Source organism: Mus caroli, unplaced genomic scaffold (assembly GCF_978045245.1).
Source record: "Mus caroli unplaced genomic scaffold, Mus_caroli_1 scaffold_13, whole genome shotgun sequence".
In the NCBI taxonomy this organism is placed as follows: Eukaryota; Metazoa; Chordata; class Mammalia; order Rodentia; family Muridae; genus Mus; species Mus caroli.
In genome coordinates, this window is record NW_028227268.1 from 37487491 (window position 1) to 37510691 (window position 23201).

At 39.7% G+C, this 23201-nt stretch overlaps 1 protein-coding gene across 4 annotated transcripts in view; it reads left to right on the top strand.

Annotated features, from left to right (window-relative positions):
* The window catches only part of Usp32 (ubiquitin specific peptidase 32), a 135203-nt gene that overhangs the window by 109772 nt on the left and 2230 nt on the right, over nucleotides 1-23201 (top strand). For all 4 annotated transcript variants that reach the window (XM_029483333.2, XM_029483332.2, XM_021175608.3 and 1 more), the window contains 6 exons: nucleotides 2449-2535; nucleotides 3321-3441; nucleotides 15237-15428; nucleotides 17252-17540; nucleotides 21308-21732; nucleotides 22492-22584. In XM_029483333.2, the coding sequence (XP_029339193.1) occupies nucleotides 2449-2535; nucleotides 3321-3441; nucleotides 15237-15428; nucleotides 17252-17540; nucleotides 21308-21732; nucleotides 22492-22584 (1207 nt within the window). The remainder of the gene's footprint in view (nucleotides 1-2448; nucleotides 2536-3320; nucleotides 3442-15236; nucleotides 15429-17251; nucleotides 17541-21307; nucleotides 21733-22491; nucleotides 22585-23201) is intronic.

A 23201-nucleotide genomic window follows, 5' to 3' on the forward strand; every position in this document is an offset into this window, starting at 1 on the left:
GAATAATTCATAAGCAAATTAGTTAATGGATTTGTGGGTTTAGTAGAAGTGACATTTGGGCAGGATTAAATTTGAATTAAGGAATCGGGCATGGTAGTGCACGCCTTTAATCCCAGCACTTGGAAGGTTGAGGCAGGCGGATTTCTGAGTTCAGGGCCAGCCTGGTCTACAAAGTGAGTTCCAGGACAGCCGGGGCTATACAGAGAAACCCTGTCTCAACAAAACAAAACAAAACAAAAAAACCAATAAATAAATAAATAAATGAATGAATGAATGAATGAATGAATTTGAATTAAGGAACTTGTGGGTGAGGACTTTTCCCTGGATTTGCTACTGAACTGGGTATAGATAATTGAGAAAAAGGACTACTTTCCAGCATGACAGTGGTTTATAAGTGATTATGTCCTTTTGTGAAATGAGGAGCTCATGAAGGGGTAGGAATCAGATTAAACAGATAGCCGTTATGCATGTGGGAAGTGAATTTAAATGTCCTTTGCTGGAGATACAGCTGTCACCAACAAGTAGATATATAAAGTCCTAAGATGAGGGACTATTGATTAAGAGAGTAAATATTAGTTAGAAAAAAAAGATGTCCAAGACAATTCCTGAAGCATTTCAGCATTAGAAGTTAAGAGAGGAAAGAAAAGGAAGCATCCAGTAATGTCTGCTCAATCAAGACTAAATGGTGAACACCTTTAATCCCAACATTCAAGAGGCAGAAGCAGAAGGATCTGCCTGGTCTACACAGATAGTTCCGAGCGAGCTGGAGCTACATAGAGAGACCCTGTCTCAAAAAAAGCAATCAAAAGGAGTAAATGGTTAACCTAAATAAATAAATAAATAAATAAATAAATAAATAAATAAGCAAGCAAGCAAGCAATTGTGTGAAGTCAGAGAGACTGAATAAGACAAGAGTGAACACTGCCCACTGTGTTACTCCCACAAAACAAGAGTAAAGACCACCAACCCAAAAATATTTAATTGAGTTATACAAGCTTTATTTTCTGTTGGACAGGGTTATCTCTCTAAGGTGGGATTTGAGAAAATGGCATCAAACACAGGAGAATGTGGTGTGTATATTAACACTAAAGCTGAAAGACTGGGTGTTTTCAAGGGTTGGGAGATTGCAGGAGGAATTTTGGTTATATAGGAAATTAGCTGAACATTTCAAAATTATTTGGCAGAACATCTACCTATCTCTGCCACTCACGTGCTGGGCTTAAATTAAAGGCATGTGCCATCATACATCTGAATGGCTTTACTCTTCAAAAGTATCTGTAAGAAAATAGAGACAGAAAACAACAGAGAAACAGGATCTAGGGGAGTTGAAGGGCTTTCCCTACAAATACCTGTGCTAGTCGGAGTTGAAAGGGAAGGCTTACTTTGGCTCATACTTCTCAGTTTTTAGTCCATGATCAGTGGCCTTGATGCTTTGCACCTCCTGTAGAATATCTTGATGGGGAGTATGCAGTTGAGTAACCTGCTTACTTCAGTGTGGCCAAGAAACAGGAGGTTAAAAAAGGACCAAGATCCCAACCAATATCCACTTCAGAATGTGTAACCCAACTTGTTTCTCTAGGCCTAGACTCCTAAACGTTCCTTTGCTGCTCAACAGTGCTACAGTCTGGGAACTGGGCCTTTAATATATGGTCCATTAAGGGACTTTGAACATCTCTTATGAAGCTAAGCCTAGTGGCTCATTCTCATGATTCCAGATGTTCCCAGGCTGAGGCAGTAGGATAACAGTCTCTAGTAGTAGACCTTCTCTACTGCTTTGAGTTTGCAGCTAGCCTGGGCAACTTAGTGTGCCCTATCTCCAGATAAAAATGGAAGAAAATCTAAAGATAGAGCTCAGTGATGTGGTGCCAGCCTAGCAGGCACAATAGCCTGGGTATAATCCCTACCGCTGAAAACTATATACAACTGTGACAGGAGGGATAGGGTTATCTTAGCTTAATATCTGCTTTGTCCTCTGTTAGGGTGCTCTTTGATCATTTTTATTCCTTTGGATGCCTTGGTTTGCTGCTCACTTGCTTTGAATATGCTAGTAGTCATTTGGGTTATACAGAAAGAGCTCCTGTGCCAGACACTCGAGAGGTAGAGCAAGTGGAACTCTGTGAATTCGAGACAGCCTGGTCTACAGAGCAAGTTCCAGGACAGCCAGGGCTATACAGAGAAACTTGAAAAACAAAACAAAATAAACAAAATAAACAAAAAAAAAGAAGAAGAAATTGAACTATCAAAGACTTCTGGGTGGGTTGAGGATGTAACTCAGTTGGGAAAGAACTTGTCTGGCATACAAAAGACCTAGGATTCACTCCGTGACATTACTTAAACCAGTTGTAGTGTTGCACACCTGTAATCTCAGCAGGGGCACACTGACTGCTGTGGAAGGTGAATCTTCCTCAGAATAACGCTTCTTAGACTTTGGTGTGTTTCTTCTTACAGTGATGACAGCATGGGCTATCAATATCCATTCACTCTCCGAGTTGTGCAGAAAGATGGAAACTCCTGTGCCTGGTGTCCGTGGTATAGGTAAAGTCACCTGTAAAACCAGTCTCACAGTCAGTTTCAAACATAATACTTTTTACAAAATTCCTTAATTTAGAATGTAATCATGAATAATAAGAAGCTTGATATAAACATGAGAATTGTCCGTCTCTTCTTTGTGAAATCCAGAGTACAAGTTTGTTTTTCAGGCATGTAATTTTACAGGTTACATTCCACTCCACATTCATAACCCATAATAAGCGTTTTCATTCTAAATTTTGGTTTTTGAGTTTTGGGTTTTTTGGATTTGGGGGGGGGGTTGTCCTTTTTAAATAGAGTCTCATTTGTGTTGCTCAGGCTGATCTCAATATCCAGTGCTCAGCCTCCTCAGACTGAAGCATTGTGGCTTCAGTCATATATACATGTCTGTTATTAGTCCAAAAATTCTTAGCCGGGCGCGTGGTGGCGCACGCCTTTGATCCCAGCACTCGGGAGGCAGAGGCAGGCGGATTTCAGAGTTCGAGGCCAGCCTGGTCTACAAAGTGAGCTCCAGGACAGCCAGAGCTATAAAGAGAAACCCTGTCTCGAAAAACCAAAAAAAAAAAAAAAAAAAAAAAATTCTTTCTGAGCCAGTAGAACATAATCTGTTCACTAACCTAGCTGGTAATCTTTCCCGGGGTTTTACAAGTCTTTGATGGGTCATTGCTGGGACAGATTCTAAAGCTAGACTTTGACAAACTATGAAGCCAAGAGACATTGAAGAATATTTCTAATTGAGAACATCTTAATTCCTTATTATTTATTCCTCTGTGAATGCTTTCCCCTTTTAGATTTTGCAGAGGCTGTAAAATCGATTGTGGAGAAGACAGAGCTTTCATTGGAAATGCCTGTATTGCTGTGGATTGGGACCCTACAGCCCTTCACCTCCGCTATCAAACATCACAGGAAAGAGTGAGTGCTGGGGGTAGCCATAAGGTGGTGGGTAATGTTCCCCAGTTTAACTGTATCATAACAAACTAAAGTCAGAAATACAGCTAGCTACATTCTCTGTGGTACTTAATATACTGACATTTTTGCTTGGCTCCCTGCCCCTCAACTTCTAGAATCAATTGTATTAGGGTATTAAATGTAGAAATATTAATAACAAATCTTGGAACAAAACAGTATTATTAAGTTTATGGGTGGTGCTAAAGAAATGGCTCAACAGGAACACTTCTACTCTTGGAGAAGACCTGGGTTTGGTTCCCAGTACCACATGCCAACTAATAGCAGGGTTTGCAACTCCTGTTCCAGATGGTCCAGGACACTCTGCTGCCTTCTACGGGCACTGCATTCACACAGTATGCCAACCAGACCAATATGCCAACCAGACCAATACACATAAACAAATCTTTTTTAAAAAATTAAGATTTTTAAAGGAAGTTTCAGAGGCTAGAGAGATGGCTCAATGAACCCAGCTTCAGAGGCTTTTATGGCCTCTGTGCAGATATGCACACCGAGAAATATGCATAACACATAAATAAATAATTTTAAATATCAATATATTTTTAGAATATTAGGTAAGGCATATCTGTAATTCCACTGGGCATGAGCAGACCTCTATATTAAAATCCCCAGCATCTAAAAAGAAAAGGAAAACCCAAAAAGAATTTAGTGGAGATGTACACAAAATCAAAGGGGTTTCTAATGAATTGTACTGAGTTTATTATATGCCTCTTAACTTGTCAGAAATTTATTTATAAAAAGTATTTCTTTAGGTAAGTCAGTAATAGTAACTGATTTTTCTGGCTTTTTATTTTAATATATTTATTTATTATTATTTGATGGGACATGTATATGTAGATGTCAGAGAACAACTTGAGAGAACATCTTTTTCCTGCCATGTGAGTCTCAGGATCAAATAATTTCTGAGCCATCTCACCAGCTTTAATTTATGCTGCTTTGGAATGGGAGGCCTGCTTCCTTGTTTAGATCCCCAAATTTACCACTGCAAACCCAGATCTTTGTACCCAAGAGTGGATGTACTGTGGATTTGTTTTTGTTTTTGTTTTTCGAAGCAGGGGTTGTGTGTGTGTGTGTGTGTGTGTGTGTGTGTGGCTCTGGCTGTCTTGGAACTCATTCTGTAGACCAGACTAGCTTTGGTATCAGTATTGGTATTCACATGCTTCTGCCTCCTGAGTGCTAGGATTAAAGGAACGTACCACCACTGCCTGGCATACCACGTACTCTTACTACACAAACGGTCACTATGCTCAGCTGGGAGAAGTAGTATACCCCTATAATCCTAGCACTCAAGAGGTTGAAGCAGAAGGATCAGGAGTTCAAAGCCTTGATTGAATGCACAGCAAGTTCAAGGCCAGTCAGTGTTACATAAAATCTTGTCTCAAAACAGGGAAAGAGGAAGAGAGATACTAGGCTAAAAGCTAAGGAAAATGTGAAAAGATATTATAGGTCAGGCTCACTGTAGCAAGGCATTTCAGAAACTTTAGCCATGCTTCTTTTGAAGATGGAAAATTTCAGCAATGGACAGATTTACAAGTCTCTGTCATCACAAATTATAACAGGACATTATCCTGACAAGGATCCTATCAAAGATTATTTAGCCATCTGTACTACTTCCCCTTTTTAACAAGCCTGTTGTGCAAGCTGAGAGGCTGTGGAGGACATCACTTACAGGAAGCGCCTACATGCAACCTGTCACTCTCACCCACTTCCACTTTCAATGATACAACACAGTGGCAACTCTGGAGCTATTGAGATTTCTCATCTTACTGGGGAATGGAAACATGACTAATCTGGGCTCTTACTAAATGTGGTTCCTGCCCCAGCTTAGAAGGTCATGTAAGAGTGTACTACACAATTGGGGTTATTACTCACTTGCGTTACTTTTTTTATTTCAGTGATTTCCCATCTAGGAATTTTCCTTGGGAAATAATATTCTGTTTGCTATGTAGCATCATTTAAAATGGTAAATAATTAGAAATGTGTTTATTCCATATTAGAAGTATGGTTAAATAAAGTATAATGTATTCTTTATATAAATTATTATGTAGTCACTGAAAATGATTATTGATTTTTTTACTACATAACAAGATACTAGTTTTCTAATTTTGTAAAACATTTTTAATATTTTATTTATTGATAATTTCATAGATATATTAAATGTATTTTGATCACATCCCCCCTCAACTCTCCTCTTTCAAGCTCCTCAAAACTTCCTACAACAGGTTTCTTTCTCTCAACTTTATGTTCTCTTTTTTTATCTTTCTATGTATTTAGATATTTTGCCTGCATCTATGTCTGTGCATCACTGTGTTCCTGGTACTCACAGAGTCCAGAAGTTCCTTGGAACTCAAGTTAAAACAATTTTGATCTTATGCCCAGGAGAGCGGGATGGACCATCACCCTGCAGCCTGTGCTGCTAGGATCAATGTGTAGATGCCATTCTTGTAGCTCTTGCCTGCAAGTTTAGCTTGAATTAAGGCATTTGAGGGGACCATTTAACTTAATTACTGCTAGTTTGGGATGTCTTTGTGAGAGTAGGGTTGGCACCAATGCAGTATGGAAGGCTAGGAGATGGGGGTCACACTTACTGTGTTCCTATGGAAACTTTGAATATTTGTTTTATATGGACTTTTATTCACTTTTCAGACATGATACTAATGTGTGCCCCTCAGCTGCTGAGCAAGCGTTTGTAGCTTGTACATTGGCAGAATGGGCCAGAAGCTTATGTTGTGACCCATTGTGAAAATAAAGTATCTTGAAAGAAAAAAAAAAAAAAACAATTTTGAGCTGCCATTGGTTCCTGGGAATTGAACACCAGATCCTCTTAAAGGAGCAGTCAATGCTCTAACCTGTTGAACCATCTCTCCAGCCCCACTTTTTTTTTTTTTTTTTTTAGATTTATTTATTTATTATATGTAAGTACACTGTAGCTGTCTTCAGACACTACAGAAGAAGGCGCCAGATCTCGTTAAGGATGGTTGTGAGCCACCATGTGGTTGCTGGGATTTGAACTCTGGACCTTCAGAAGAGCAGTCGGGTGCTCTTACCCACTGAGCCATCTCACCAGCCCCCCAGCCCCACTTTTTAAGAGTGTGTGTGTGTGTGTGTGTGTGTGTGTGTGAGTGTGTGTGTGTGAGACAGTCAGAACAAAGCTCAGGAATTGGTTTTCTCCTTCTATAGTGTGGGTTCTGGGAATTGAACAGACTTGTCAGTCAGTGCTTTTTACCCACACATACCAAGTTTTTTTTTTTTTGTTTTTTTTTTTTTGGTTTTTCGAGACAGGGTTTCTCTGTGTAGCCCTGGCTGTCCTGGAACTCACTTTGTAGACCAGGCTGGCCTCGAACTCAGAAATCCGCCTGCCTCTGCCTCCCGAGTGCTGGGATTAAAGGCGTGCGCCACCACGCCCGGCACATACCAAGTTTTATGGGTAAGGTTTTGGGTGTTTTTGTTGTTTAGCATCAAGTGATTTGTTTGTTTGTTTGTTTGTTTGTTTGTTTGTTTGACTAGTTGTCTGGTTTTTTTGAGATAGGGTTTCTCTGTGTAGCCCTAGGTGTCCTGAAATTCACATAGACCAGGCTGGCCTCGGACTCACAGTGCTAGTATTAAAGACACCACACCTGACAGAAAGCTACAGGTTTAGAACCTGCACTCCAGACTGCTGAGAATCATTTGGGCTTTTTAACACTCAATAGTATGGACTGAGGGTGTAATGTAGTTTGTAGAGTGCTTGCCTTGTATGTATGAAGCCCTAGCTTTGACCCCTAGCACTAACTATCAGGCATAATGACAAATGCCTATAATCCCAGCACTTGGGAGGCAGAGGCAGGCCTGGTCTACAGAGTGAGTTCCAGGACAGCCAGGGCTACACAGAGAAACCCTGTCTGGAAAAACAAAACAAAACCAAAGATTGATTGAAGGCTTGTGCCACCATGCTGGGTCAATATCTTCATGGTGGTTTCCTTTTCTTAAGGATATAGGGCCATGAATTAGTCAGCAGATAAGGGTACTGAACAGCCAAGCCTGACAGCCCAAGTTCAATCCCCAGAACCCACATGGTAGAAAGGAGACAACTGATTCCCACAGATTGTCCTCTGATGGCCACATATACTATGGCCAAAAAGACAGATAAATAAAACAAGGAAATTTGTTTTAGAAGAATATGAAAGACCAGGAAGAGTTTTGTACACTTTTAATTCCAGAACTAGGGAGGCAGAGACAGGCAGATCTTGATCTACAGAGAAAGTTCTAGGCCAACCAGAACTATACAATGAGATTCTGTCTCAAAAAAATTTAAAATTTTAATTAATATTTATATTGCTTATATATTTTACATATGGGGCTGTAAAGGTGGCTCGGTAGTTAAGAGCATTTACTGCTATTTCAAAGGACCTAGGTGGCTCACAGCCACCTGTAACTCCAACTCTAGGAGATTCAGACACTCTCCTGGACCCCACAGGCACCTGAATTCATATGTGCACATTCACACACACATATACATGACTTAAAATAGAATAAAAACAAAAGTAATAAATGATTTCTATGTTTTTAACAAGGTTTGAAGAGGGTTTTCATAAATAATATATTATTTGAATAGTAGAGGATCTAGCCATGGAGCCCACTAGGTAAAGTAAATTTTTTTTTTTTTTTTTTTTTTTTGGTTTTTCGAGACAGGGTTTCTCTGTATAGCCCTGGCTGTCCTGGAACTCACTTTGTAGACCAGGCTGGCCTCGAACTCAGAAATCGGCCTGCCTCTGCCTCCCAAGTGCTGGGATTAAAGGCGTGCGCCACCACGCCCGGCTGTAAATTTTTATATTAAGGGAAATTGTATTAAGTGTGACAAAAAAATTTTATCAATCTTTCAGTCCTCAACTACTTTCATAGTCCCAAGTAGTCAAAACAAACAAACAAAAAACCCCAGTATTCTTTACTAGTGTCGTAGCATGTCATAAAGCATCCCTGATTAAGAGAATAAACATAAATTTCACTGGCTATGAAAAGAGAGACATCACAGATATTTTGTACACTGTTTCTGCAAAGCAGACAGCCCTGATATAGGGTTGGTTTGTGTACTTTGTTGTTGGGGGCCAGAGGTCAGTCTCTGGTATGATTTCTCAATAACAGTCTACCTTAGTTTTATTTTATCTGTTTGCTTTGAGACAAGGTATCTCGTTTACTAATCTAAAATTTAACAATTAGACTAGGCTAGTTGACCATGGAGCCCAAAAGATCTGTCCTTCTGCCTTCCCAGCACTGACTTTTCAAGCACATGTCACCACACATGGGTTTTTTTTTTTTTTTTTTTTTTTTTTTTGGTTTTTCGAGACAGGGTTTCTCTGTGTAGCCCTGGCTGTCCTGGCACTCACTTTGTAGACCAGGCTGGCCTCGAACTCAGAAATCCACCTGCCTCTGCCTCCCACACATGGGTTTTGTTTTTGTTTTTAGAGATTGAACTCAAGTTCTCATGTAAATACATGGCCAGCACTTTATAAACAGAACTTTCTTCCTAACTTAATATATTTTTTGTTTTATTGAGACCTGATCTCACTGTGTGGTCCAGGCTGGTCTTAATATAGTGATCCACTTAGCCCCCTGAGTACTAAGATTATAGGTGTGTGTCTCCACCCATGTTTCTGTAGCATATCCACTTTTCCTTAAGGTGACCAGCTCAAAAGATATTAAGAGAGCTGGCCACAGTAGCACATTCTTAATACCTGCTCTCAGGAAGTTCAAACAGGAAAATCAGGAGTTTGAGGCCACCTGGCTACCTAGGGTGGTCAGTGCAAACCCTGAAGTGCATAGCAAGACCCTGTCACAGAGAAACAGAAATAGCCTGAAAGACTGTTAGTCCATTGTTACTATGTATTTGTTTTCAGAGCCAGTGACCCCCCCCCCAAAATTATCTTTTTAAATACAAAAACATACTTTTCCCCTGAAGTTCCTCTAAATGGGATTCTTTAGACCAGATAGTGTTATATTAAAGCCTTCATTGCGGGATGAACTCCAACCTTGAGAGTTTATTGACATATTTGACAGCCTGTGACTCAGCTATCTCCTCTGTAGGGAAAAAGTCCCACCTGAAAACCTGGAGTAAATGAAATGGCCAATTTATAAACCAAGCAGCCCAATGTTCCCCAGAATTTAGGTAAAGCTAACAGGAAATTCCCTTGGGTGAAGAAGATAAGCAGTTCACCTGTGAGCACTGGGAACTTTAACAGGAAGAAGCAGTTATTGTTGAGTTTGTAGTCCAGGCTCTGCCTTGGAAGAAAAACTTCAATATTCATATGTGAAGTCTCAGATAGCCTTCATGTCACTGATGGCATGCCTTTCCTACCTTCTCTTTCATAATAGAGACAAGCAAGTCTCGTCTCAGCTCATGGTTCTTGATTGCTTGTTGGGTTTTAGGCAAGAGTATGAGATTGGGGAGAAAATCCTTGACTGCTGCTGTCTTGGTCCTTCTCTCAGTCCTCTGTTCTACTTCACCCTTCCCACCTTTATGCTCCTCTTTCTTTTTGTTTGCACTTAAGATTTTCCTTTATGATTTTCCTTTAGAGATTGAAGCCAGAGCCCCAAAACATCCTAGGCAAACACTCTACTGCTGATTTACACTCCTAGCCTTGCACTCTCTTCTGAAACTTACTCCTTCTTGTCCCAAAGCACATCATACTGGTTCTCTGGACCCAAAAGTTTTGGCCAGAAATTAAAGGTTGTATCAACAAAACATTATTTTTTAAGTTTGCTGTTCATTTTCTTGCCATCACAGAAAAAAAAGAACATTCATTAAACTGAGGTGACTCCATGGTAGACTACTTGCCTAGTATGCATGAGGGATTCAATCCACTTTACTCTCCTGTACTCCCTCCAAAACAGCAGTGTCACTAAACATAATGATAAGCCTGTTACATATATATATGCAAATGAGTTTTATATTATGGTTTAATGTCTAGTATATGCAAATGAGTTTTATATTAGGGTTTAATGTCTAGTATATTGTTTTCTCATGAGGTTTTTTTTTTCTTTTTGAGGATTTTTTTTCTTAATTTTTTTATTATTTAAATGCATTTTATAAATCAAACATATTCATAACATTGAGTATTTTGAGAATCAAAGAATACATAAAAGATTAGTTCAACTTTTATAAATCATATGCTTTCATATCCTAAAATATCATTAATTAATCATTATGAATACTTAATACTACCCATAACTGAGGATCCTGTATCTAATGTTGAATACTAAATTGTTTCAAAATGTATAAAATATTCTTTGGGAATTAATCATAGTAAAAGAGCATAAAATATTAAAAATGAATCACTATGGAACATATTCAAAAGCCCTTATATGATACCAACTGACATAGTGAGAGAGTATTTAAAATGTATTTTATATCTGTGTACATTTTTAACAATCAGTTTACTTAAAAAAGATTATCAGAGCCGGGCGTGGTGGCGCACGCCTTTAATCCCAGCACTCGGGAGGCAGAGGCAGGCGGATTTCTGAGTTCGAGGCCAGCCTGGTCTACAAAGTGAGTTCCAGGACAGCCAGGGCTACACAGAGAAACCCTGTCTCGAAAAACCAAAAAAGATTATCAGTGTTTCTAGGAGAGAAATTATTTTATCAGTAAATATATTTTAAAAAATTTCAAAACAGCAAAAAGTCTTTGAAGTTAAACATTAAGAAAATGCTAATTTCAAGCGCAGTCAGTTTCGGAGAAGGTACCATAAAGAAGTTATATTCTTTTACTTTGGGATGAAATGTTCTATAAGTATCTGTTAGATCCATTTGATTCCTAACTTCTATTAGTTTCACTGTGTCTCTGTTTAGTTTCTGTTTTCCATGATCTGTCCATTGCTGAGAGTGGAGTGTTGAAGTCTCCCACTATTATTGTGTGGGGTGATGTGTGCTTTGAAAAGTTTCTTTTATGAATGTGGGTGCCCTTGCATTTGGAGCATAGATGTTCAGAATTGAGAGTTCATCTTGGTGGAATTTTCCTTTGACCAGTATGAAGTGTCCTTCCTTATCTTTTTTGAAAACTTTTGGTTGAAAGTTGATTTTATTCGATAATTAGAATAGCTACTCTAGCTTGATTCTTGGGACCATTTGCTTAAAAATTTGTTTTCTAACCTTTTACTCTGAGATGGTGTCTGTCTTTGTCACTGAGGTGCATTTCCTGTATGCAGCAAATTCTGGATCCTGTTTACGTATCCAGTCTGTTAGTCTATATCTTTTTATTGGGGAATTGAGTCCATTGATATTAAGAGATATTAAGGAAAAGTGATTGTTACTTCCTGTTATTTTTGTTGTTAGAAGTAGAATTAAGTTTGTGAGGCTATCTTCTTTGAGGTTTGTTGAAATATTACTTTCTTGCTTTTTCTAGGGTATAGTTTCCTTCCTTGTGTTGGCCTTTTCTATTATCCTTTATAGGGCTGGATTTATGGAAAGATATTGTGTAAATTTGTATTTGTCATAGAATATCTTGTTTTCTCCGCCTATGGTAATTGAGAGTTTAGGGTCTATATGACTTCTGCCCAGGATCTTCTAGCTTTCATAGTCTCTGGTGAGAAGTCTGATGTAATTCTGATAGGTCTGCCTTTATATGTTACTTGACCTTTTTCCCTTACTGCTTTTAATATTCTTTCTTTGTTTTATGCATTTGGTGTTTTGACTATTATGTGACGGGAAGAATTTCTTTTCTGGTCCGGTCTATTTGGAGTTCTGTAGGATTCTTATATGTTCATGGGCATCTCTTTCTTCAATTTTGTTGAAGATATTTACTGATCCTTTAAATTGGGAATCTTCACTCTCTTCTATACCTATTATCTTTAGGTTTGGTCTTCTCATTGTGTCCTGGATTTCCTGGATGTTTTGGGTTAGGAGCTTTTTGCCTTTTGCATTTTCTTTGACTGTTGTGTCAATGATTTCTGTAGTGTCCTCTGTCCCTGAGATTTTCTCTTCTATCTCTTGTATTCTGTTGGCAGTGCTTGCATCTATGACTCGTGATCTCTTTCCTAGGATTTTTGTCTCTGGGATTGTCTCCCTTTGTGATTTCTTTATTGTTTCTATTTCCATTTTTAGATCTTGGATGGTTTTGCTCATTTCCTTCCCCTGTTTGATTGTGTTTTCCTGTACTTCTTTAAGGGATTTTTGTGGTTCCTCTTTAAGGGCTTCTAGCTGTTTACCTGTATTCTCCTGTATTTCTTTAAGGGAGTTATTAAAGTCCTCTATCACCATCATGATAAGTGATTTTTAGATCCAGATCTTGTTTTTCTGGTGTGATGATATCCTGGACTTGCTATGGTGGGAGAATTGGGTTCTCATGGTTTCTGTTGATTATGTTCTTATGCTTGCCTCCCACCATCTGGTTATCTCTAGTGCTACCTGCCCTCGCTATATCTGACTGGAGCCTGTCCTTCCTGTGATCCTGGTTATGTGACTCCTGGGACCCTGAGATCCTGGTATGACCAAGCTCCTAGGATCCTGGGATCCTAGGATCCTGGGCATGTTAGAGTGCCTGCACGTGGAGCTTCCTCTGGGTGTTGAGGGACTGGCTGCAGAGTTTGCGCCCACAGTCTTCGGAAACTATCCATTGTATATCACACATATTTAGTCTCGTACAGGCTTGCCAGGTAGTTTGTAGTCCAACTAACCCAACAGTGGGCAGCTGTAGATGGGAAGTCCAAGAATCTAGTAGTTGCTCAGTCCCACGAGGCTAGTTGTTTCAGCTGGTATTCTGTAGAAGTAAGTTCCAGCAGATTTACTGACAAGTAAGTGCAAGCAGTCGAAGAAGAATTGAGGGTTTTGTTTGTTTTTTACGTACATTGGTGTTTTACTTGCATGTATGTCTGTGTGAGGGTGTCAGAATCCCTTGAACTGGAGTTACCGACAGGTATAAGCTGCCATATGGGTGCTGGAAATTGAAACCAGGTCCTCTGGAAGAACAGGCAATGATCTTAATCTCTATGCCATCTCTCTAGCCCCTTCTGGATCTTTTTTTTTTTTTTTCATCCATATCTGGCTTCACTATTCTGCATTATTTCTCCTAACTGTCACATATGCAGTATTCTAAGACTTCTTTCTGCCTAAAATATGCTTGCTTTTACTACTCTTTTCTTGAAGGTTAGTTCACATTTAAGCTGTCCTAAGGATTTCAAAATTGTGAAGTAAGCAGGCATTTTAACTGTTATTTTTGTTGTTGTTTTGTTTTGGGTTTGTTTTCTCATTTTAAGGACTTAGAACAATTTTTAAGAGAAACTATGGTCAGAGACTGGAGAGGTAGCTCATTTGATAGAGTGCTTCTCTAGAGTTCATAGAACCCTGGATTCACTTCCCACCACAGCATAAAGTCATGTGTGGTGGCACACACCTGTTTTCCCAGGGTTATACAGCATGCACGCTCATCTACTCACCCCAGAAAAAGAACCCACTACAGACAAAAGTAAGAATTACACCAAAGTCCAATATGGTGAACCACTGAATTTTTATTGGGGTTACTAACAGAAGTATGGGTGAGAGAAACAGGTACTGAATTATGCAGCTCTATCAGAGCTAGAAGGTAGTTAAGAGCACTACTCTCTTCCAGAGGACCCTGGTTCAATTCCCAGTACCCACCTGGTGGCTCCACAGGATCTGCTCTCTTCTGACTTCTGCCCAAGCTGGGTAGGTCAAAAAAAAATCTCTTAGCATTTTGGCTGGTCAGTCTTCTCAGGCAATTGTTTGTGGGTTGTATACAGCTGGGGCGGGGGCACTTTGAAGATCTTGGCAGGTTTCAGCTTTATGTGAAGTTTAACAACCTGAATCTCATAAGCCTTCTGTGACCACATCTTGGAGGGAATATGGGTGAGGGTCTTTTATATTATGTACATGTGCTATGCTTGCAGAGGCCAGAAGAGGGCATCAGATCCCCTTGGACTTAGAATTTCAGCTAGTTGTTATACATCATGTGGGTACTGGAAATTAAACCCAGTTCCTCAAAAAGAGCAGCCAGTTCTCTCTCTCTCTCTCTCTCTCTCTCTCTCTCTCTCTCTCTCTCTCTCTCTCTCGTTTATTTATTTCATGTCTATGAGTACACTGTATCTGTACAGATGGTTGTGAGCCTTCATGTGGTTGTTGGAAATTGAATTTTAGGACCTCTGCTCACTCTGGTCAACCCCGCTCTCTCAGTCCCTACTTGCTCCAGCCCAAAGATTTATTTATTATACATAAATACACTGTAACTGTCCTCAGACGCGCCAGAAGAGGGCCTCAGATCTCATTATAGGTGGTTGTGAGCCAACATGTGGTTGCTGGAATTTGAACTCAGGACCTTCAGAAGAGCAGTCAGTGTTTTTACCCTCTGAGCCATCTTGCCAGTACTCTTAATGGCTGAATCATCTCTTTAGTTTCACAGGGAGGCTATTTCAGTTCTGGGGAAATTGCTACACAATCAAACATGAGGATCAGAAGGTCAAAGTTATCTTAGTGAATTCTGGACCAGCCTGAACTACATGAGACCCTGTCTCAAAAGAAAAAATCTAGCTGTATAAATAGTCATTTAATCCAGGTATTATTGATACGGTGTGGTGTGTGTGTGTGTGTGTGTGTGTGTGTGTGTGTGTGTTGCATTGCTCAAAGACTAATTTGGATTGTACTTCACCACCACATGTAGACCATATACGAGTTTGTGACTAAGAAGATGTTGTATGGCAGGGGGTTCATTTTAAATGCCCTCAGCACAACTCTGGTGTACCCTGTTCCCCCTCAAACAGGTTGTAGAGGAGCATGAAAGTGTGGAGCAGAGTCGGCGAGCACAAGCTGAGCCCATCAACCTGGACAGCTGCCTCCGTGCCTTCACCAGTGAGGAGGAACTGGGGGAAAATGAGATGTACTACTGCTCAAAATGTAAAACGCACTGTTTGGCAACCAAGAAGCTGGACCTCTGGAGGCTCCCTCCAGTCCTGGTATGTCAATAGCCCTGTCATGAGAAGAATCTAGTGTGAGCTAGAGGAGTCGTTGGCAGGATTTCAGGGCTACTTTTGAAGATAAGGTATTTCCTATAACTGTGTTTAGAAACTTTTCTACTTGGGTATGGTGGCACATGCCTTTAATCCCAGAATGTGAGAGGCTGAGACAGGAGGATCACCAAAAAGTTAAGGCAAACCTAGGCTACATAGTGAGTTCCAAGCTAACCTAGAAAAAAAGGCCCTGATTCCAAAAATAAAGAAAGTGAGGTTAGGGGTTATAAAAGTTGCCTAAAGTAATTGCTTTCTCCAAGGCCTGCTTGTCTGCTAACCTAGGCCTAATCCTGGAAGCTTCTAGCCTTTGTATAATCTTATCTAGGCCTAGAATGTTTTCAGCCTCTGAGACGTACTGCTGAATAAGCTCACCCCTTCCTAGTTCTTTCTGACCTCTGGCTGGCTGATTCAACTCAGCTTTTCTGGCTCAAACTCCTTTCCAAGCTGATTTAATCAGACTTCTCACTCTGAGTCTCTCCTGAATTGCAGAAAACCTCAGCTTTTCTGGCTCATGTTCATTCTCTGGCTCATCTCTCTCTTCAACCTGTCTCTGTACAATGGTCCTGGTAAAACTGCCTTCTACTTCCCCTCTCTGCACTACTAGCTCTTAAGTAGCTTCCCTTCTCTCTCTAAGAGTTGAGCATATCCTATTCTGTTAATCTTTTTTGATTCATCATATTTATCATCAATTAGACATCACTTTCGAATATGTATGCTTCTTTCTCCAAACTAACTTTACTTTCACTATTTTCAATTAAGGGTGTGTCTGTATTCCAAACAGGTCGATTAAAGATGTGTCATTACAGCTTGATTACACAGACCTAAAAGGTCTTTTGATTTCATCCTTTGCCAGAGTAGCCATGTTGCTGGATTAAAATTCCTCTACAGACAGAATCTTACTATGTAGCGCTGTTTGGCCTGAAACTTGCTATATATAGATCAGGCTGGCCTCAAACTAAGAGATCCACTGCTTCTACCTCCCTAGTTCTGGGATTAAAGGTGTGCACTACCACAATCTGTTCCAGTATTAGGAAGTTTTCTATTTATTTTTATTTTATATGTGTGGATGTTTTTGCCTACATGTCCATGCACCAAATGCATCATGTGCATGCAGTGCCCCCAGAGACCAGAAGAGGGCATTGGATACTCTGAAAATGGGTTTATAGAGGGTTGTTAACTCCCACATGGGCACTGGGAACAATCTCTGAGCTATTTCTCCAGCACCAGCACTCCTAGTGTTCTGTGAACATAATAGCTTTTCAAGAATGAATATACAGCCGGGAGTGGTGGCGCACGCCTTTAATCCCAGCACTCGGGAGGCAGAGGCAGGCGGATTTCTGAGTTCGAGGCCAGCCTGGTCTACAAAGTGAGTGCCAGTACAGCCAGGGCTACACAGAGAAACCCTGTCTCGAAAAACCAAAAAAAAAAAAAAAAAAAAAAGAATGAATATACAAGAAATTGATGACATTCATTTGGCTAGCTCCAGAAATGAAAACTGAAAGAAAGGAAGACATAGGCATGGGTATACCTGGGAACCCAGTAGATGAGGAAGTGGGAATTTTTTAAATATAAGGTATGATTAATATGCAGCTAAATTTGATTTTTGAATGTCAGGCTTGATGTCTTTGCCAATTGCATATATACATATAACAATGACATAATCAAGGAATAATATCATTTATTTAGAACATATATTTGAGATTGTTAACAATGCACAAATGTTACATGTTGTTCAGAACCCTTGAATGTTCCTACCTTTTCTTCTTCAGATTATTCACCTTAAACGATTTCAGTTTGTAAATGGACGGTGGATAAAATCACAGAAAATTGTTAAATTTCCTCGTGAAAGTTTTGACCCTAGTGCTTTTTTAGTACCAAGAGACCCAACTCTTTGCCAGCATAAACCACTCACACCCCAGGGGGATGACTTCTCTGAGCTAAGGATCCCAGCAGGAGATGTGAAGAAAGTGGATGTCCAGAGCTCGGCAGGGGAGGAAGATGTGCTCCTGAGCAAGAGCCCATCTTCACTCAGTGCAAATGTCACCAGTAGCCCAAAAGGTAAGGGGAAGGGCTTCCATCTCTATTTCAGCATTGTTACTTTGAGCACAAGACAACAGCCTCCTTAAATCTAGATTCTCGTTTGTCATTCATAAAATGGAGAAAATACCAAGTTACAGCGAGAGGATTTGAAATACCAGGAGTACTGGTGCTTTAAGTCACAAACCAGAGAGACATCAGTGCTGGTGCGCAGCCAGTTTCTTTTCCCATTTTTTTGTTTTAAGTTCAGGACTCCAGCCTACAAGATGATAAAACCCATATTCATGGTGGGTCTTTGTTCTTAATTAAATCTTCCTGGAAACACTGAAGCACACTCAAGAGGTGTGTCTCCTGGTGATTCTAAACCTACTCAGATCCAAGATGACAATGCCAAAACACATGGATATTCAAGTACCTTAAGTAAAGTACTGTGTTATTTACATATAACCTGCTCATATAGCCTCTGCACATTTTAAATCATCTCTATTTCTTTTATAATACTCAGTACAAGATACAGGTGGGATATAATACACACCTATAGTCCCAACTCTTGGAAAACTAAGACAGGGAAATGTTAAGGTTTTTTTGTTATTGTTTGTTTTAAAGATTTATTTATTTTATGTATATGAGTACATTGTCAATGTCTTCAGACACACCAGAAGAGGGCATCAGACCCCATTACAGATGGTTGTAAGCCACCATGTGGTTGCTGGGAATTGAACTCAGGACCTCTGGAAGAGCAACCAGTGCTCTTATCCGCTGAGCCATCTCTCCAACCCCCAGAAATTTTACATTTCTTTTTTTTTTTTTAATTTATTTATTTATTATATGTAAGTACACTGTAGCTGTCTTCAGACACACCAGAAGAGGGAGTCAGATCTCATTATGGGTGGTTGTGAGCCACCATGTGGTTACTGGGATTTGAACTCAGGACCTTTGGAAGAGCAGTCAGTGCTCTTAACCGCTGAGCCATCTCTCCAGCCCAAAATTTTACATTTCAAGACAGCTGGACTACATACATTCTATCTTCAAAAATATAGATAAGAAGCCGGGCCTGGTGGCACACACCTTTAATCCCAGCACTCAGGAGGCAAAGGCAAGCAGATTTCTGAGTTCAAGGCCAGCCTGGTCTACAAAGCCAGTTCCAGGACAGCCAGGGCTATACAGAGAAACCCTGACTCAAAAATAAATAAATAAACAAACAAATGTAAATATATACACATGTATGTATGCTTATATGTATAGTTACATATACATATATGATTTTTTATGTATATGCATAAGTAAATTGCTGTGTTATGTTAATAACATAATATTTATAAAATCATACAAAAGAAGTCTGTTTTAGTACAAATACAGTTTTGTTTTGGGGGGATGTTTCTGTTGTTAGCTTGTTTGGTTTTAGTTTTCAAGACTGGGTTTCTCTGTGTAGTTTTCTGGCTCTCCTGGAACTCTGTAGGTCAGACTGACCTCGAACTCAAGAGATTCACCTGCCTCTGCCTCCTGAGAGCTGGGATTATAAATGTATACCACCACTAGCTGGCACAATTGAGATTTTTATTTTTTTGGATTTTTCGAGACAGGATTTCTCTGTATAGCCCTGGCTGTCCTGGGACTCACTCTGTAGACCAGGCTGGCCTCGAACTCAGAAATCCACCTGCCTCTGCCTCCCGAGTGCTGGGATTAAAGGCATGCGCCACCGTGCCCAGCCGAGATTTTTATTTTTTTATTAAGTCTGATTTATACTTTTCTGGATCTTGTGGGGCCCACAGATGAAAACTAAGCGTGTATGATTCTTTTTACCATCTCTTGCTAACTATAGCTCCAACCCTGTATGTGAACTTTATTTTCATTCTCTCAAAAATATACAGTGGAATAAGGGACAATTTCATACAGTTAGACTACCCTTTTCTTTTTTTTTTTCCTTTTGGGTTTTTTGAGACAGGGCTTCTCTGTGTAGCCCTGGCTGTCCTGAAACTCACTCTGTAGACAAGGCTTCCTCAACTCTCAGAGATCGGCCTGCCTCTGCCTCCTGAGTGCTGGGATTAAAGAAGTGCACTACCACTGCCCTGCTCCTTTTAATCTTTTAATCTTAATCTAAGGAAAAGATGTTTGAATGTTGTGTAGTTTTAATTCCTCAGTTTTTATATGGTTTGGTGGTTTTTGTTTGGTTTGTTTGGTTTGTTTTTTTCCCTCTTCCTTCATTTTGCTAGGTATTGAACCCAGGATTTCATACATGCTAGACAGTGCTTTACCACTTGCATACCTCTCCAGCCGTTTTTTATTTTTATTTTTGAGATAATACTTCACTAAGTATCCTGAACAGAACCCAGCTTAACATTGTCTAGACTGACCTTGAATTTAAATCCTCTTTCTTGAGTAGCTGGAGTTACAGGCATGTGCTACCAGGTCTTGACCTCAGTTTTCATAACATGAGAAATAGTTACAAGTAAATTGTATATGGATTCTAAGGGTCCTTGGTAATTTGTTTTTCTTTGTTTTTATTTTTGTTTGTTTGTTTGTTTGTTTGTTTTGGGTTTTTTTTTTGTTTTTGGGTTTTTTTGTTTTGTTTTGCTTTTTGAAATAGGATTTTGCTGTGGTGGTACAGGTTGGCCTGTAACTCACTGTGTATGTAGCCCAGGCTATCCTTGAACCCAGAGTCTGTCTGCTTTTGTTTCCTGAGTATCACAATGACAGGTGTATGCCACCACACCCAATCTAAGAATGTATTTATAAAATTCATTGTTTTGAGCTGAATGGGACATATATCACCTTTCTGTGATTTTATAATTTCTATAATGTGTTCTGCATTTTGCTGCTGCCATCTGATTAGCTGTTCTTATTAGGGTTCTCTAGAGGGATTAGAATGACTTACAGGCTGTGGTCCAGCTACCCCAACAATGGCTATCTACCAATGGAAGGTCCAAGAATTAGTAGTTGTTCAGTCCATGAGACAAGATGTCTCAGCTGGTCTTCAGTAAACCCCAGAATCCCAAAGGATTAGGCATTAATGCCAGTGAAGAAATGGACATGCCATCATGAGCAAGAGCAAACAGGCAAAGAATGAAAGCTCTCTCCTTCCATGTCCTTTATATAAGTCATCAGCAGAAGGTGTAGCCCAGATTAAAAGTGCATTTTGCCACCGCAAAAGATGTAGATTTTGAGGCACTGGTATCACACACCTTTAATTCTGTCACTCTGGAATGAGAGGCAGGTGGATCTCAGAGTTCTAGACTATCCTGGTTTACAGAGCATGTTTTAGAACAGCCAAGACTATACAGAGTCCTAAAAATTATATATACAGGCTAGAATAAATATAGGCTAAACCCTATCTCGAAAAAGAAAAACAAAAACTAAAATCTTATCTTCCAACCTCAAAAGATCTAGATTAAATCAGTTTTAAAGGTGGTGTATGTCTTTAGTCCCTGCTCTCTGAAGGCAGAGGCAAGCAGATCTCAAGTTTTAGACCAGCCTGGTCTACAGAATGAGTTCTAGGACAGCCAGGGTTACACAGAGAAGCCCTGTCTTGTGGGGATTTAAAAAAATTAATATAGGTAATTTTTTTAAAAACCCTTATAGATGTCCACTTCAGTTTTAGTACATTTCAGATGTAGTCAGGTTTACAGCCAAGAATAACCATCATAAGCTCTGTAATAAGGAGTAAGAGTAGGCAGCCCGCATTTCTGTCTTTGTATGTACATTAAGGAAGCTAGCTTCAGAGTTAGCATTTGGCATCAAACTTAACTTGTGGCATTTGGACTTAACAATTCTCCCTCTCTCTTTCACAGGTTCACCTTCTTCATCAAGAAAAAGTGGAGCCAGCTGTCCCTCCAGCAAAAATAGCAGCCCTAACAGCAGCCCACGGACCTTGGGGAGGAACAAAGGGAGGCTCCGGCTGCCTCAAATTGGCAGCAAAAATAAATTGTCCAACAGTAAGGAGAATTTGGATGCCAGCAAAGAGAATGGGGCTGGGCAGATCTGTGAGCTGGCTGACACCTTGAACCGAGGACATGTATTGGGAGGCAGCCAGCCTGAGCTGGTCACTCCTCTGGATCATGAGATCACTTTGGCTAATGGATTTCTCTATGAGCATGAGGCATGTGGCAATGGCTATAGCAATGGTCAGCTTGGAAACCATAGTGAAGAAGACAGCACTGATGACCAAAGAGAAGAAACACACAGTAAACCTATTTATAATCTATATGCAATTTCGGTAAGTGATACATTACACAGATTTCAACAAATATTTCTCAAGCTGGGCATGATGACACATGCTTTTAATCTCAGCACTTGAGAGGCAGAGACAGTCAGATCTCTAAATTCAAGGACAGCCAAGAATATACTGAGAAACTCTTGAAAAACAAAAAAACAGGGGCTGGGGAGATGGCTCAGCAGTTATGAGCACTGGCTGCTCTTCCAGAGGTTCTGAGTTCAATTCCCAGCAACCACATGGTGGCTCACAACCATCTGCAGTGGGATCTAATACCCTCTTCTGGTGTATCTAGAGACATCAATGTACTCACATAAAATACATAAATAAATAAATCTTTAAAAAAAAAAAAAAAGGAAGAAAAGAAACCAAGATGGCCATGTAATTAGTGTAATTTGATTCAGAGATTCAAATAATCATATATTAAATGTTACTTGTTACTAAGGAATGTTTTTCTTTCTAAATAACTATTACAGGGCCAGACCTGGTGACATATGCCTGTAACCTTACCACTTAAAATTCTCAAGTTTAGGCCAACCTAGACTACATAGCAAGATACTGTCTCTTAAAAAAAAAAAAAAAAAAAAAAAAAAAAAAAAAATTCTCACGGGCATTTGAAATAGAATTTATTTTTTGAAAAATTAGGTGATGGTAAACATTTTTTCCTTACTACCGAGGTGGTCATCTTGCTTAGATCTTAGCACTATGCCTTGCCGGGAGTACTGTTAATTACTAACACACCACACTCTCTTCTTTCTTTAGTGCCATTCAGGAATTCTGGGTGGGGGCCATTACGTCACTTATGCCAAAAACCCAAACTGCAAGTGGTACTGTTACAATGACAGCAGCTGTAAGGTAAATATTCTAAATCTTTAAATGAAAGTTAGAAACAAAATGCCAAAAATTTGGGGACATAGTTGAAATAATAGCCCTTCTAGTGAGCAGGAAATAGTGTCTGTATGAAGGAGGTCTCTACATAGATGCTGTTCAGTGTTAAGGAACCAGAGGTGATGGCAAAACTAGGGATGAACAGAAAATATGAATAGTGAACAACAAAAAAAAGGTGCTATATAATGAGAAATTGAATCTTTTAGGTTTGAGTTGGTCATGTCCTGTCATCTGGCTGTGTGTCTCCCTATGCTGACCATAAAACCCGGGGCAGCACATGTTAGGAAAGCACTTATACTAAAGAACTCTGCAGTGCTGATTTTTTTTTTCAACCATTAGAATTTGATGAGGTTTGTTGGATATGGTGGCTACCCCTTTGATGGAAGTGAAGGCAGGAGGATCAGTAGTTCAATCAAGGTCATGTTGAAGTCAGTGCCCCCCCCCCAGATAATAATTTGATGAGGTTTAAAGCATTCCTTAGCCTATGATTAGAATATTCTCCAAAAAAAAACAAAGATTGAAAGTAATGAGATACATTTTTAGGGCAGGTGTGAGACAATTGATTCAAGACTAACTTAGAGAGA